This window comes from Meleagris gallopavo, chromosome 23 (assembly GCF_000146605.3).
Source record: "Meleagris gallopavo isolate NT-WF06-2002-E0010 breed Aviagen turkey brand Nicholas breeding stock chromosome 23, Turkey_5.1, whole genome shotgun sequence".
In the NCBI taxonomy this organism is placed as follows: domain Eukaryota; kingdom Metazoa; phylum Chordata; class Aves; order Galliformes; family Phasianidae; genus Meleagris; species Meleagris gallopavo.
In genome coordinates, this window is record NC_015033.2 from 1,650,037 (window position 1) to 1,662,497 (window position 12,461).

The following is a 12,461-nucleotide window of genomic DNA, read 5'->3' on the forward strand; positions in this document are numbered from 1 at the left end:
ATCACTCAATCCAAATTCAGACTGCGTTGACCATGACAGATGCTAGCAGCTTCATGCTTCGTGTGCGAAAAGAGGGTTTCAGTCTGCATGAAATCAGTTGAAGTTGTAATCTTGTTTTCTCAGTTGTTCTGCCCTTCTGGATTTCTTTGCAGACAGACAGGATTCCATTAAACCAGTGGTACTGAAGACAGTGTCGACTGTATGTAAGGAATCAAAATAAGGATAAAAAGAATTCAAGCTTGAACCTGAAACTGAGTGAAAAGGCTGCGTTTGGATCAGTCGTGAGGGACAGCATGCAGAGCTGCTGGCAGCCAGGAGGTTTCCTCTGCCCTGTTCCTGTTCTGTGGAAGGTTTTGGCCAGGCAGCTGCATTCCCAGCCTCTGACAGAGCTGCTTTCTTTCACGTTATTCTCCCTTTCCTAATATGCTTCTGATGATATACTTTGCAGAAATGCGCATCCTAGAAAGTAGTTTTCAAGACGTGGAACTTAATTTGAAAGAGTTCAGAGAAGCCTAAAAAAAAAAATAAAATAAAAAGGTGAAGCACCACTAGCCTAAATCCTGGAGTCTGAGCATCACTCTGTGAACGTGATGGATCAGATTTGAGTTGTAAGGGCAGGTGGATAGTGCTCTGCCTGACACTGAGCGTGCTGCACTGCTGGAGACCTTTCATAGGTGGTCAGCATGCTTTCATGAACAGCAAGTTGAGTGAAAAATTAGGTATTTTTGTGACTAAATGTTGTGATACTTGCATTTTTTAAGCTATTAGTGTGTAATGTGTGTTTTCACGTCAAACTCCTTTTTGAATAATGCTAACATTTATGCTGCTGCTGCTTGTTCTGTTTCCTGTTTCTGACACAGTAGAATCTTAATTTAACTTTCTTCCTTGGAGAGAACAAATGCTTTGGCCAAGAGAAGTGACTTTTATATTTGTAGATGACAAAATAAGAATTAAAAAGACTTACGAATAATTGTTATTTCAGTGTAGGCTCTAAAAAGAGACACATCAGCCATGCCATGGAGATTGAGATCAAAGCTTTGTGGTTGCAAATTAATTGTCACGGGAGTTGCCAGCAATATTTGTATGTGTTCCTGTATCTGCTTTGAATTGTTATGCAATACATAGGGATGGGTTCTATTTATTGCTGCTTGCTTTCTGCTTTTAATAGTTAAATTACTTTCCCTGGAGCCCTCAACCCACCATGATTGAATGGTGCTCATTCCTGAAGGACACACTGAAATGGTTTGTGGACTGGTTCTGGTACTGTTTTTGTGCACATGGTGAAGGACATGATTTCATTCTTGCCTTCTGGAGCTTTGATGGTTCAGTAATTGAATGAGGAGCAGGAGAAGTTATGTTCCAGGCTGCTAGAAGTTGCACTGAAAGAGAGCTGCTTGAGATTTGTGCAGAGAGATTGTCTTGTGGATTTATTCACTTCAGAATTGATTTACTACTGTGTTGTAGATGCAGCATTACTGCTGCTTGGTCAAGGGGAGCAAGGGAAATGGGAGCCATACATGAATGCTTAGGTTATTGGTTTGGTATGCGTTGATGCCCGTGTTGCTATCCAAAGCTGCACGTGTTTTTGCCATGTGATGCTGTACGGGTGTGAAGCAATGTTATTTGTTGGCTTTGCACGTCTGTCAGCTCTTACACAGCAAGAATGTCAGCACAAGGTGCATCCAAGTGAAAATGAAGTTGACCACGGGAAAGAGTAGCAACTGTTGCTATTTGCTATCCACACAGCGAGCCTTTCTCCATAATGTAGTTTTGGACTGCGGTGCTGCTCAGGGGGTCAGCATCTGGCAGAGTGATTACATTTTGAAGGGAATTCTGTAACCACATTTTCAGAGACTTCAGTGCAACGTCTTAAGATCATAATGCCTGAAATGGAAAGGGTGGTGGGTGTTGCAGTTTGTTTCTGATTTGATTTCTCCCATGAAGCAGGAGAAGTCCCCATCTCCCAGAAGCACAGCCTTGCTGGCCTGAATACATGAGAAACAGCCATCCTTTGCTAAGGCTGACTGATATTGGAATGCAAGTTTTCCCCAGCAAGACTGTCACCACCTGTGTGTATTCTTTCTTCTTTGTAGATTTTTGTTTGCATATATCTTAATTAGTATAATATCTCCAAAGGCAAACGGCTGCTGTGGGTGCAGGTGGACATGTGGTTTGTCTGATTTTGATAGTCTCAGGAGTATGTCTTTTTAAAATCCTATTTATGTAGATGATTTTGAAAACAGCTGGTGGAAACGATCTTGTAAGTATTTCCTACAATACAGACTTGAAAAGAAGAAGCAATAGTAGAGATTTACTTGTGCAGCAAGAGCTGTGCTTATAAACTGCTCTCTGTGGCATACCAATCTGCAGGAGTCCTGTATGTCTTTGAAATGGCAGCTGAATCTGTTGGCAGAGGTTACTTGGTTAGGGGGAACAGCACCTAAAATATACCTTGAAGAGCATTTCATTAATTGTAGGGGATGCATGTATGTGGATCAAATATTGAAAATAATTCCGGGAGCTGAGCAAATAAAAAGAGCGTAACAGTTACAGGTGTACTGATAGAAAAGTGGGGTTTTTGTTGTGTGTTGTGGATTCTAGAGGTCTTTGTATTTTCATTCCTCCTTCTTGTTAATGTCCCTCAACTCCTAAAAGCCTTTCCCATTCTACGTGCCAAAGGAGCAGCATGACCTACTTCAGGCTTTCTATAGAACAGAAGAATTTTGTTTAGCAGCATCATTCCTTTTAGGAGTGCATTTCCTTGGAAGATATGAGTCTGGTGCTTCAGTCTTATTACTCCTGAGTGGTGTGGGGATACTCAGGGACAGATTGAGGCTCAGCAGACTCATTAAGTATGCTCCTAAATGTCAAGTTAGCTAAATGTTTGAATTGTATTTCCTATAGGTATTATCAACCCAAAGAATCCCAAGGAAGCGCCAAAGTCCTTCAGCTTTGACTACTCTTATTGGTCCCACACATCGGTAAGTTCTTTTACAAGGAAACCAGTTTTCCTTACCTGGCTTGATTTAACTGCTTGCTTGTTTTGACTGCTCCAACCCTGTCAGGTGTTCCTGCACTGTGTCTCTCACCCTCATTAAGACTGAAAGCTTGAGAGAGGGCAAATCTAAGCTCTTAGAGTTTAATAGCAAGTTGTGGGTATTTGAAAGATTATTTAAAATATTCAGCAAGAGTTTTAAGTGTTTTAAGGGTGCACGTGAACCAGAGTTACTTCAGTTCTATTTGTATGTGGCTGAAAGCTGCTCATGTTCTGCAGTTCAAAGAAAGATGTGGTCTGTGTTCCCTTGGCACATCTGGAAAAGGCAGAGTAGTGACCTGTGTTTCTGATAGCTGCAAAAGCAATAAACTCTCCCATCGAGCTCCTCTGCCCCACCCTCCTGCAAATTAGTGCTAAGGTCTTGCTGACTTCCAGTAATTGTTCTAAAGCAGAACTGTGTTGATCTGCCATCAACCCCTCCCCTGCCTTTTTTCTCAAAAAATGTAGAAAGAATGGGTAATGCTTTTCTCTCCGTTTTTAGTTTTAGCTATTTGGATTGTGCAAATGTGACAATATTGGAGTAAATCTGTGGCCAGCAAGGATACTTTCTTGACAAAAACCAAGGAAAATTTGGATTTGTGCAGCCCTTTTTGTGAATCTTCCTACTGAATATCCTGATTCCAAAGCAGCTGTGCAAATGAATTATGGGATCAGTTGAAGGAATGTTAAGAGCACATTAAGTACCAAAAATCAGCAGATGGGCTGCATCAAGGAAAAGAACTGATCTGAGAGCCTTGAGTCTAACATTAGAATGTTATCCCAGCTAGATTTTGTCCTGGTTTCAGGAGCAATTAATGTTAAAGTCCAACATTTCAGGAAGAGAAAATACTAGGTTAATAATATCACAGTGACATTCTCCTACAAAATCAAATTGCAGAGCAATTTATGTTATGTATGTTAGCTGTGCAGTCTGCTCTGGTTTGTGCAACTTAAAACATCTGCATTGCTAGAGTGATAATTTTTTCCAATATTGGTTGGAGTCTGACAGTACAGTGCCTCAGTGCTTGACATGTACTGCATAAAAACCAGAGGATTCATGCCTTTAGTTTGTGAAGTTTTGTTTTGAGCAGGTTCTGTGTTTGCTCTGAGATCTGGCAAGTTTATTTTTTTACACTGTAATTGTTTTGATTTTTTTTTTTTCATTGCATATGCAGCACTGCTCATTTTAATCAGACAGTAGTGGTGGTAGTGCTTTATCCAAAGTGCAGCAGAAACTTTTCAGTCAGGTATTTGAAGATGATGCCTCAATTTGTCCTTCTGCAACTTTGTCACTGCATCTGTGGTCAAGTTTATGTTGTTTGGTTTTGTTTGTTTGGTTTTGCTTTGCTTTGATACTGGGATGAATTGCTTTAAAGTAGCCCTGCCTTGAATCTAACCATAGAAAAATGTTTTGGTATGTTGTCCTTGGCTGATTCAGTTACTTGATAGTTTGAAATATGTATTAAGGGATTTTTGGAGTCATCATTGCAATTACTGAGCTTGCAAATTGAAACCTGGATTGGTTGCATGCAGTGGAATAGGACAGCTGCCAGAAAATGCTGTCTGTTTCTAACGATTCATCTACACTCTTGTAGTCTAAAAAAACTCAACAGCTTTGGCTTCTCTTTTCCCCCTCCTGAGCCACAGTCAGGAGCAGCTGCTCCAGGATTTTGTGACTTCCAGACCTTCTTAGTTTGTTTGTATCCTCTCTCCAAACTCTACTTTTGATGTTTTTCCTCTCTCCATTCCAAGCACCTTGAATCATGTTTGTCAGTGATCTTGTACAAAACATGCCCAGTAGTGTCAGCAGTGTTCACAAACCAAAATGATTTCTTTTCTTAGGGAGGTTGCTTCCTCAGCTGTGCTGGAGTGGAGTTGCCAAGGCTGTCATTCTGCTTCAGCTGGTATTGTTTTGGGAAAAATCTGTGGAAAAATGTGCTCTCTTTGCCTTTTCCCGAGAGAATTGACCCACAAGATAGATTAATTGCTTTTTGAAATGTTACGTGAAAGGGAGAAGACTGTTCTGATCCTGTTTTTGTGTCTTTTCAGCCCGAAGATCCCTGCTTTGCATCTCAGAGCCGTGTGTACAATGATATTGGGAAGGAGATGTTGCTGCATGCCTTTGAGGGTTACAATGTATGCATTTTTGCCTATGGACAAACTGGAGCTGGGAAATCCTACACAATGATGGGCAAACAGGAGGAGAGCCAAGCAGGGATAATCCCCCAGGTACGACAAAACCCAGAAGGGACTTATTTTTTTTTTTTTAGAGCATGTTCAGATACTTACTGTCCAATACAGTTATTTTTTTAATATTGCGATAGCAATTCCCACACAACAACAGTTTCTTTTTGAACTGAAAGAAACTTACTCTGGAAAAGAGCACTGAGTAATTTTGTCTCCATTGTTGCATTTTAAAAATTGTACCATATGCTCTCTGTCTGCTCTTCTGCATCCAATTTCTCTCCTTCACCAACAAACTGGTAAATGGAGGTGTCCTGTTCAGTCTCCTCTGACTATAACGAGGTCAGCACGTCACATCTTTTCATTTAGTAGGAATTCAGGTGACAGTGCTGACAAATCTGGCATAAAGCTTTTGTGGAAACAAATTTCTCAAAGTTAGAAACCTAATAATATATTGATGCATTTGATAATTTGGGGAGGAAATTATTTAAGCCACAGACCCCAATAAAGTATATGAGAAATGTTCTGGTCCCACCTGGAATTGTGTATGTAGATTATTTTGAAGTCATGTTGGAAGAGTATATTTGTGCACATCTGGTGGGATGATGTGATTAAAGACATGATTATTGAAAGTGTTTCGTTTCTCTTGCAGATATAAAGTATCAACATAACAGGTGAAATTAGTTGAAAATGTGTCAGAACAGCTTGGTGCTAAAATTATTTTGATTTGTGGTCTTGATATTCCTGTTTCTGTAAAGTCAAATTTGTATGGATTAAAGAGTGTTCTAAAAAAATACTTAATGTTCCTGTAGATGCAGTAATGCTCTTTATCTACCAGTTTCTAAACAAAGTAATTTCCCTCCGATTTCACTGAGGTCTCCTTATGAAGAAACAAAATGATTTATGTATTCAGAGAGAACCTGTAGAATCTGTTCCCTCTTGTCACGTATGCAGAGGGCACAGCACAGCCGCTTTCTGAGTAATACAGGTTGTTGACATTAAATTTCTTTGTGTTGGCAAAACTCCTCGATCTGTCTTCCTGTCTTGTAGTGTGATGTTTTAGACTGTAACCATGTGTTGGCTGAATTACTTCAAAGTACATGCTTTAAATTTGCCTGCGTTTTCCATGTAATTTATTTTCCATGCAGTGGCCAGTAGATATGTGTTCCCAGGTCCTCTTTGTATGCACATCCCTCTGTCCTCATGCTTTTTAATCTTCCTGCACAGATCCATGCGTTTGCCAACTGTTCATTCTTTTTCTTCCTTAAATTTATATCTTAATTTTGTATCTCTTGCTTGATTTAACTTTAGAGGAGTGCTACTGAAATAGTACAATGCTGAGTGACTGAAGCATTCTTTGTATGGAGATGCTGTTAACTGAATTTTGATACTATCTGCCTATTGATTTAAATCCGGGTCCTGAACCTTAAACATACCAGTGAATTGGCACAGGATTATTCTTTTAAGGATAAACAGGCTAGTGTAGGATTAAGTATTTTAATCACGAGTTCCTAAAATTCTTACTTCCAATTTTGGTTATTTAGTGTATTAATGTTATAACGGATTATTCTTCCAATTTTGTGTTACAGAATATTAGTATTGGTTAAACCTTGAAGAATTGAAATGCTTTATAAAATAAATTATCAAGGCTGGATGATAATGACAGATAATTGGGGTTAAGTATCTTCCTAGTGACGCTGTTCATTGTGATACAATCTGTTCTTTTTCTTTCTCTGCCAAATTAATGACATGTCATTGTAGTTACTTCTTATTACTCAGTAAGATCTAATTTCTGATTTGGTTTTAATCTCTTTCCAGCTATGTGAAGAATTGTTTGAGAAAATCAATGACAACAGCAATGAAGAGATGTCGTACTCTGTAGAGGTGAGTGTGGTGAGGAATAAAAGAACATCTGTGTGCTGGACATCAAACTATACCACCAGCCTTAACAATCATTAAATGATCTTTGCCAATTCCTGTTTTCAGGTGAGTTACATGGAGATTTATTGTGAGAGAGTCAGAGACTTGTTGAACCCGAAGAACAAAGGCAATTTGCGGGTGCGAGAGCATCCTCTGCTTGGCCCTTACGTGGAAGATCTGTCCAAGTTAGCAGTCACATCTTACACAGACATTGCAGACCTCATGGATGCTGGAAACAAAGCCAGGTTGGTGGCAGTAGCATGTTGCATACTTCTATTTGCTATGGGTTTATGTGACACGCAGCACAAATTTTAAATAAGTGGTATAATGGTGTTGCAAATCACTATGGATACTTAAGGCTTGTAGTGTCTTTAAATTAAATAATGGGTAATTCTACTGGCTTTTAAGTCAGCCTTTTGGTATAAATAAGTAGTTTCTTTCCTTCACTCAAATGATCAGGACTAAAGTTGGCTTTACAACTTTAGGTTCTTATTTGCTGTTGGTTGTCATTTATATACAGTATGCTTCATTGATGTGAATGTCATTTGTATTCTCTTACATGTTAGTGTTGGGTAGGTCAGTAAGTACACAGACTAAGCAAACTCTGAACTGTGCTAAAGCTGGAAAGAATTGAGGACTGAAAAATAAGTGCAAATGAGCTGTGATCCTCTGCAGCTGCACTGAGTCCTGCAGGTTGTTGTACTTGCAGCACAGAGGCTGCTGTTTTCTGAGAGTATCTGTGTGTGTTCATCTTCTAGGACTGTGGCAGCTACCAACATGAATGAAACTAGCAGTCGCTCTCACGCTGTGTTTACAATTGTCTTTACTCAGAAGAAACACGATGCAGAAACTGATCTTTCCACAGAGAAGGTATGTTACAGATGAGAAGTGGGAAGAATTTAAGCCTTAAGGAGTAGGTTCTATGGGGAGAGAGATATGAAAGGAGTTTTGAGGATTTCCCCCATCTTAGTTACGACAGTTTTTGATGTCCCTGGAGTCAGGGTGTCATGTAAGTTTGTTTACCTTCGAGATTCTTATGTTACCTTTAGCAGTAAGTTTCTTTTCACCTCAGTTCATGTCAGCAGGCCTCAACCTCTTTTTTTAGGTAATCTAAAGTATAGTGATGTTTAAAAGAGTGTAATTCTGGGTGCTTCTTATCCACAAGATAATAATAATAATTATCAAACTAATTGCATGTGAAAACTTTAGTTTTAAGCACCCCATGGTTGTTTTTAGGCAGAGTTTCTCTCATGCTGTAGGATTTTTTGAAGTTACTTAATTTCTTATGTTAGTTTGACAAGGACTAATTCCAGTTGTTCTTTCTTTCTTCAGGTCAGCAAGATCAGCCTTGTGGATCTGGCAGGGAGCGAGCGAGCTGATTCAACTGGTGCCAAAGGAACCCGATTAAAGGTATTGGGCCACTGATGTATGGGGAAAAAAGGGAAGTGGGTGCACAAGCAGTGTAAGAGTTGCAATTATAAGTTTGGGGAAAAAATGGCTATGGAAGTAAAGACTGAAGTTTGCAGAGATTCATGATTGAAAAATAAGATTTACTAATGCTGGATTCTGTTTTCCCAGGAAGGAGCAAATATAAACAAATCTCTCACGACTCTGGGCAAAGTTATTTCAGCATTGGCAGAGGTGGTAAGTACAGCATTCAGTTATCTGCAACATCCTTTCCTAGTAAGACTGAGACAGTGAGAGTACAGCAGAGTCATTCACTGTTCTTGACCTGGCATTATCAGTGAAATCAGCTCTGGGTATGTCCTAAGCATCTTACAGAGCCTGCTGGAAACTATTTCAAGGTAGTTGGAAGCATTAGTTTATTTAGCTTTGAAGAAGCCTTTTCAAAATGAGTCTGCATATGTAAATGATGTGTTTATATAACAAGCTTTCAGTTCTGCAGAGCCATAGTAGTATTTCTGTTGAAAAGAATAATTCTGGAAATGTAACTGCGTATTTCTTGTTAAAATACTAAAATGTCATATGTTAGAAATAGCAGTTTGATCATCACAGACTTTTTTTCAATGCAAAGACTTAATGCGTTTAGTTGATTAAACATACAGTAATCCAAACACAGTTTTGTAGGTTCAGAAATGTACTTCCTCTTGTGCTTTTTTATTCAACTAATATTAAGAAAAAACAGAACAACAAAATGGTGAATTACTGCTGCTTTTAAAAGTGAGTTCTCAATAGCTTGGGACAGGTTGAATGTACTTAAGTGCTGCTTAGTTTTTTTTGTTTTTATTTTAATGAAACTTATTGTAATTCATGGGGCTTCTCAATAAAAGGATGCTACCCAAACTAACATGCAAACATAAGCTCTATTAAGAAGCTCATCATTTATTGTCTTCTGATTTCTTTAATGCTTTCAACTTAGGATAACTGCACCAGCAAGGTAGGATGGTCAGAGTGTTGTTTTGTTTGACCAGCTGTGAAATTTTATGGTCTTCACTTTGGAACCAATGAGCAAGGATCTTTCTTGAGAAATTACTGTGTTATAAAGAATTGCTATGAAATGTGAGAATGGTCGATACTGAAATTCAAAAAATACTTAGGTTGGAGATAAGGACATGAAAAACACCCACAAGTATATTTTGGGAGTGTTTCTTTACTACGTCCCTTCTCCTGATTTGGCGAATTAGCTTGGGAATACTTACCTTTTAGGCAGGAAAACCTTATTTGGTTTTGTGCTTCTGTGCTCCGTGATTTTTTCTTTACCTGTGCAATAGATTGCAGGCAATTGTCTGTTCTGAGTTTTCTAAAGTGACATGGAAAATTTTGCAAGCTTTAGCATCTGATGCTTAGCCACTGTACTTAATTTTACTTGTCTGTTTTAAGGTTACTCACTTTTGACAAGGGGCAAAGAGGTGCCTTTTCAGCACCTTTTGAGTGTTCAGTGAGCACCTGTGTTCATTTTCCATTCAGTGTTTATTTTTCAGGTTTTTCTTGTTTGTTCTTTTACCTTGTAGAGTAAAAAAGAAGAAGACGGACTTCATACCATACAGAGATTCTGTACTGACATGGCTTCTTCGAGAAAATCTAGGTATGGCTGACTTTACCTGTGCCAGTATGGAAAGAAATTCTCAGTAAATTCTCAGAATGTTTTTAATTCACTTAAATTTGTATTTTTTATGGGTTTATATATTTTAACAGTCAAATCTGAATCTCATGTTTCACCTTTTTTTAGAGCTGCAGCTTTGCTGCAGGATTTTTGTGCGTTTGTTAGTTATGTGGAATGCAGCTGAGTTCTGTACTTTATGGAACATACTGATATTTAGATTGTAGTGCTCAGACTGTGCACTGTGGTGTTGTCTAAAACTTCATCTGCTCTGTTACAGGTGGTAATTCCCGAACTGCTATGGTTGCTGCTTTGAGCCCAGCAGATATCAACTACGATGAAACTTTGAGCACTTTAAGGTACAGTTGTTTCATCTGAGATGGATATGGGTAACTGTCTACCAGACACATGCTATCTTTCAAATTTTTGGTTAATATAAATTGAAAAACCTCTAGGAAAGAAAACTCTATAATGGAAAAAATGCAATTATCCCAAAAGGGGGAAACTGATGTATTGTGTGTAAGCGGGGAAACTAGGAGTTAATTGCCTACTTCGAGTTTGAAATGTCAAACTCATCTTCTCCTGCTCTTTTCTAGTGTGGTCACTGGAATTGAGCATTTTACTTGAACTGAGGCTTCAGAGCAGTCAGTGATAGGGGAGAAAATTCTGTTATGCATGGTGCACCTTGTTAATGCATCTTGTATAGATCTTGAAGACTTGTTCTTTTTGTAGCAGTACTCTGTATTAAGTAGAAATTCTTCTGATGTCAATCTATGTTACTGCATTCCTGTGTTTTTTGATTGGTTCCAGATATGCTGATCGTGCAAAACAGATTAAATGCAATGCTGTTATCAATGAAGATCCAAATGCCAAGCTGGTGCGTGAGCTGAAGGAGGAGGTGACAAGGCTTAAGGATCTCTTGCGTGCCCAAGGGCTGGGAGATATCATTGACAGTAAGTGGGTTAAACAGACCTTGCCATCTTGGGTTTAGTCTCTCCTCTTATAGAGGGGAGGGAGAGCTTGGCCTGCCATAGAATGTTGAAACTGGGTGGAGAAGCCACTGTTAAACTTGGAACAACATTTTAGGAATGGCCTCTTCTGTCTTTAAATAACTCATCCTAGGATCAGTCTCTGTAGTGTTAATAGGTCACTTTCAAACTCTCAAGGAAAAGCATGGAGTTGGATTTTCCTATTGCAATGGAAATAATTTTACTGTAATAGAACTTTCACATTCAAGAGTTGCCTTGGTGAGTTATGAAGGCTGTTTTGTCTGGCTGCTGATAAAAGAAGGATAATTGTGATGTAGCAACTGATTTCATATTTAGAAAGCAAGCATATTTTCCCATTTCTTGAAGGCTAAAGCTCATTAGTTGATACCTGGCTTTGGTACCGTCCTTGCTCAGAAAAGAAAACGATGCCTAATTCCTGTTAGACCATGCCCTTACTGTCAAAGCATTCGTCATCTCAAGATTTACTTACTTTGAAACAGTTGCATGTAAATAAAATACTAAATTATTTTGGGGCAAGAGCTGGAGTTAAGTCAGTAGAGCTCTATTGTGCTGGTTTGTTTTGCCAGCATTCTCGTAAAGCTCTGGAACAAAATTATGCCTCACTTATTGTATAAATGTTTCTATCTGCTTATTTTCAAGAGATGAGGGCCATGAGGAAATGAAATGCATGAGAACACCTGTTTGGTGGAGTTTGTTTGTTGGTTCTAGATCAAAACTGAAAAAAAATGCTACTGAAAACTGTGTATTATATCTTTAAGCATGGAGTAGTAATCTCTTCCCTTCCTGTGTCACTGGTGAATCTTCAATTTTGATCCTTCTTGTATTTTCCCTCCTGCTTCCCTTCAGTTGATCCAATGGGAGATGAATACTCTGGAAGTGGAGGCAAATGTGTGTATTGTGTGGTTCTCTTCTTAACCTGCTTTTTCTGGGTCAGCTTTTAACTGAGCTTTGCATGCCAGCATTTCTCACAGGGAAATCCCAGACAGAACCCTCGTTGTGGAACGTTATACAGTCTCATGGAAACTAGCTTAACCAGCTCAAATTAAGTCGGCAGTCAAAAAAAAAAAAAAAAGTGCAAAGTTTAAAATACAGCATATGTTCATTGCTTGCTCTCTGGCAGAATACAGGAGGGAGAGTGGTCATGATTTAGCCTGTTTCCATGACAGCTGACGTTTTGTATTTGAACTAGAATTTTTTTCTCAAATCTTTTGTGTTTCTCAGCTGAAACAGCTTCTGCTCATTTAGCTTCCTA

The 12,461-nt window shown here is 38.8% G+C and overlaps 1 protein-coding gene across 10 annotated transcripts in view; it reads left to right on the forward strand.

The window, feature by feature from the left end:
• KIF1B (kinesin family member 1B) overlaps positions 1-12,461 on the forward strand; it is a 57,015-nt gene that overhangs the window by 9,753 nt on the left and 34,801 nt on the right. For 5 of the 10 annotated variants that reach the window (XM_031556638.1, XM_031556640.1, XM_031556642.1 and 2 more), the window contains exons 2-12: positions 2,905-2,981; positions 5,084-5,263; positions 7,037-7,102; positions 7,205-7,383; positions 7,897-8,008; positions 8,471-8,548; positions 8,717-8,786; positions 10,113-10,184; positions 10,480-10,558; positions 11,010-11,152; positions 12,056-12,097. In XM_031556638.1, the coding sequence (XP_031412498.1) occupies positions 2,905-2,981; positions 5,084-5,263; positions 7,037-7,102; positions 7,205-7,383; positions 7,897-8,008; positions 8,471-8,548; positions 8,717-8,786; positions 10,113-10,184; positions 10,480-10,558; positions 11,010-11,152; positions 12,056-12,097 (1,098 nt within the window). The remainder of the gene's footprint in view (positions 1-2,904; positions 2,982-5,083; positions 5,264-7,036; positions 7,103-7,204; positions 7,384-7,896; positions 8,009-8,470; positions 8,549-8,716; positions 8,787-10,112; positions 10,185-10,479; positions 10,559-11,009; positions 11,153-12,055; positions 12,098-12,461) is intronic. The other 5 variants (XM_031556639.1, XM_031556641.1, XM_031556643.1 and 2 more) reach the window with 1 other exon arrangement.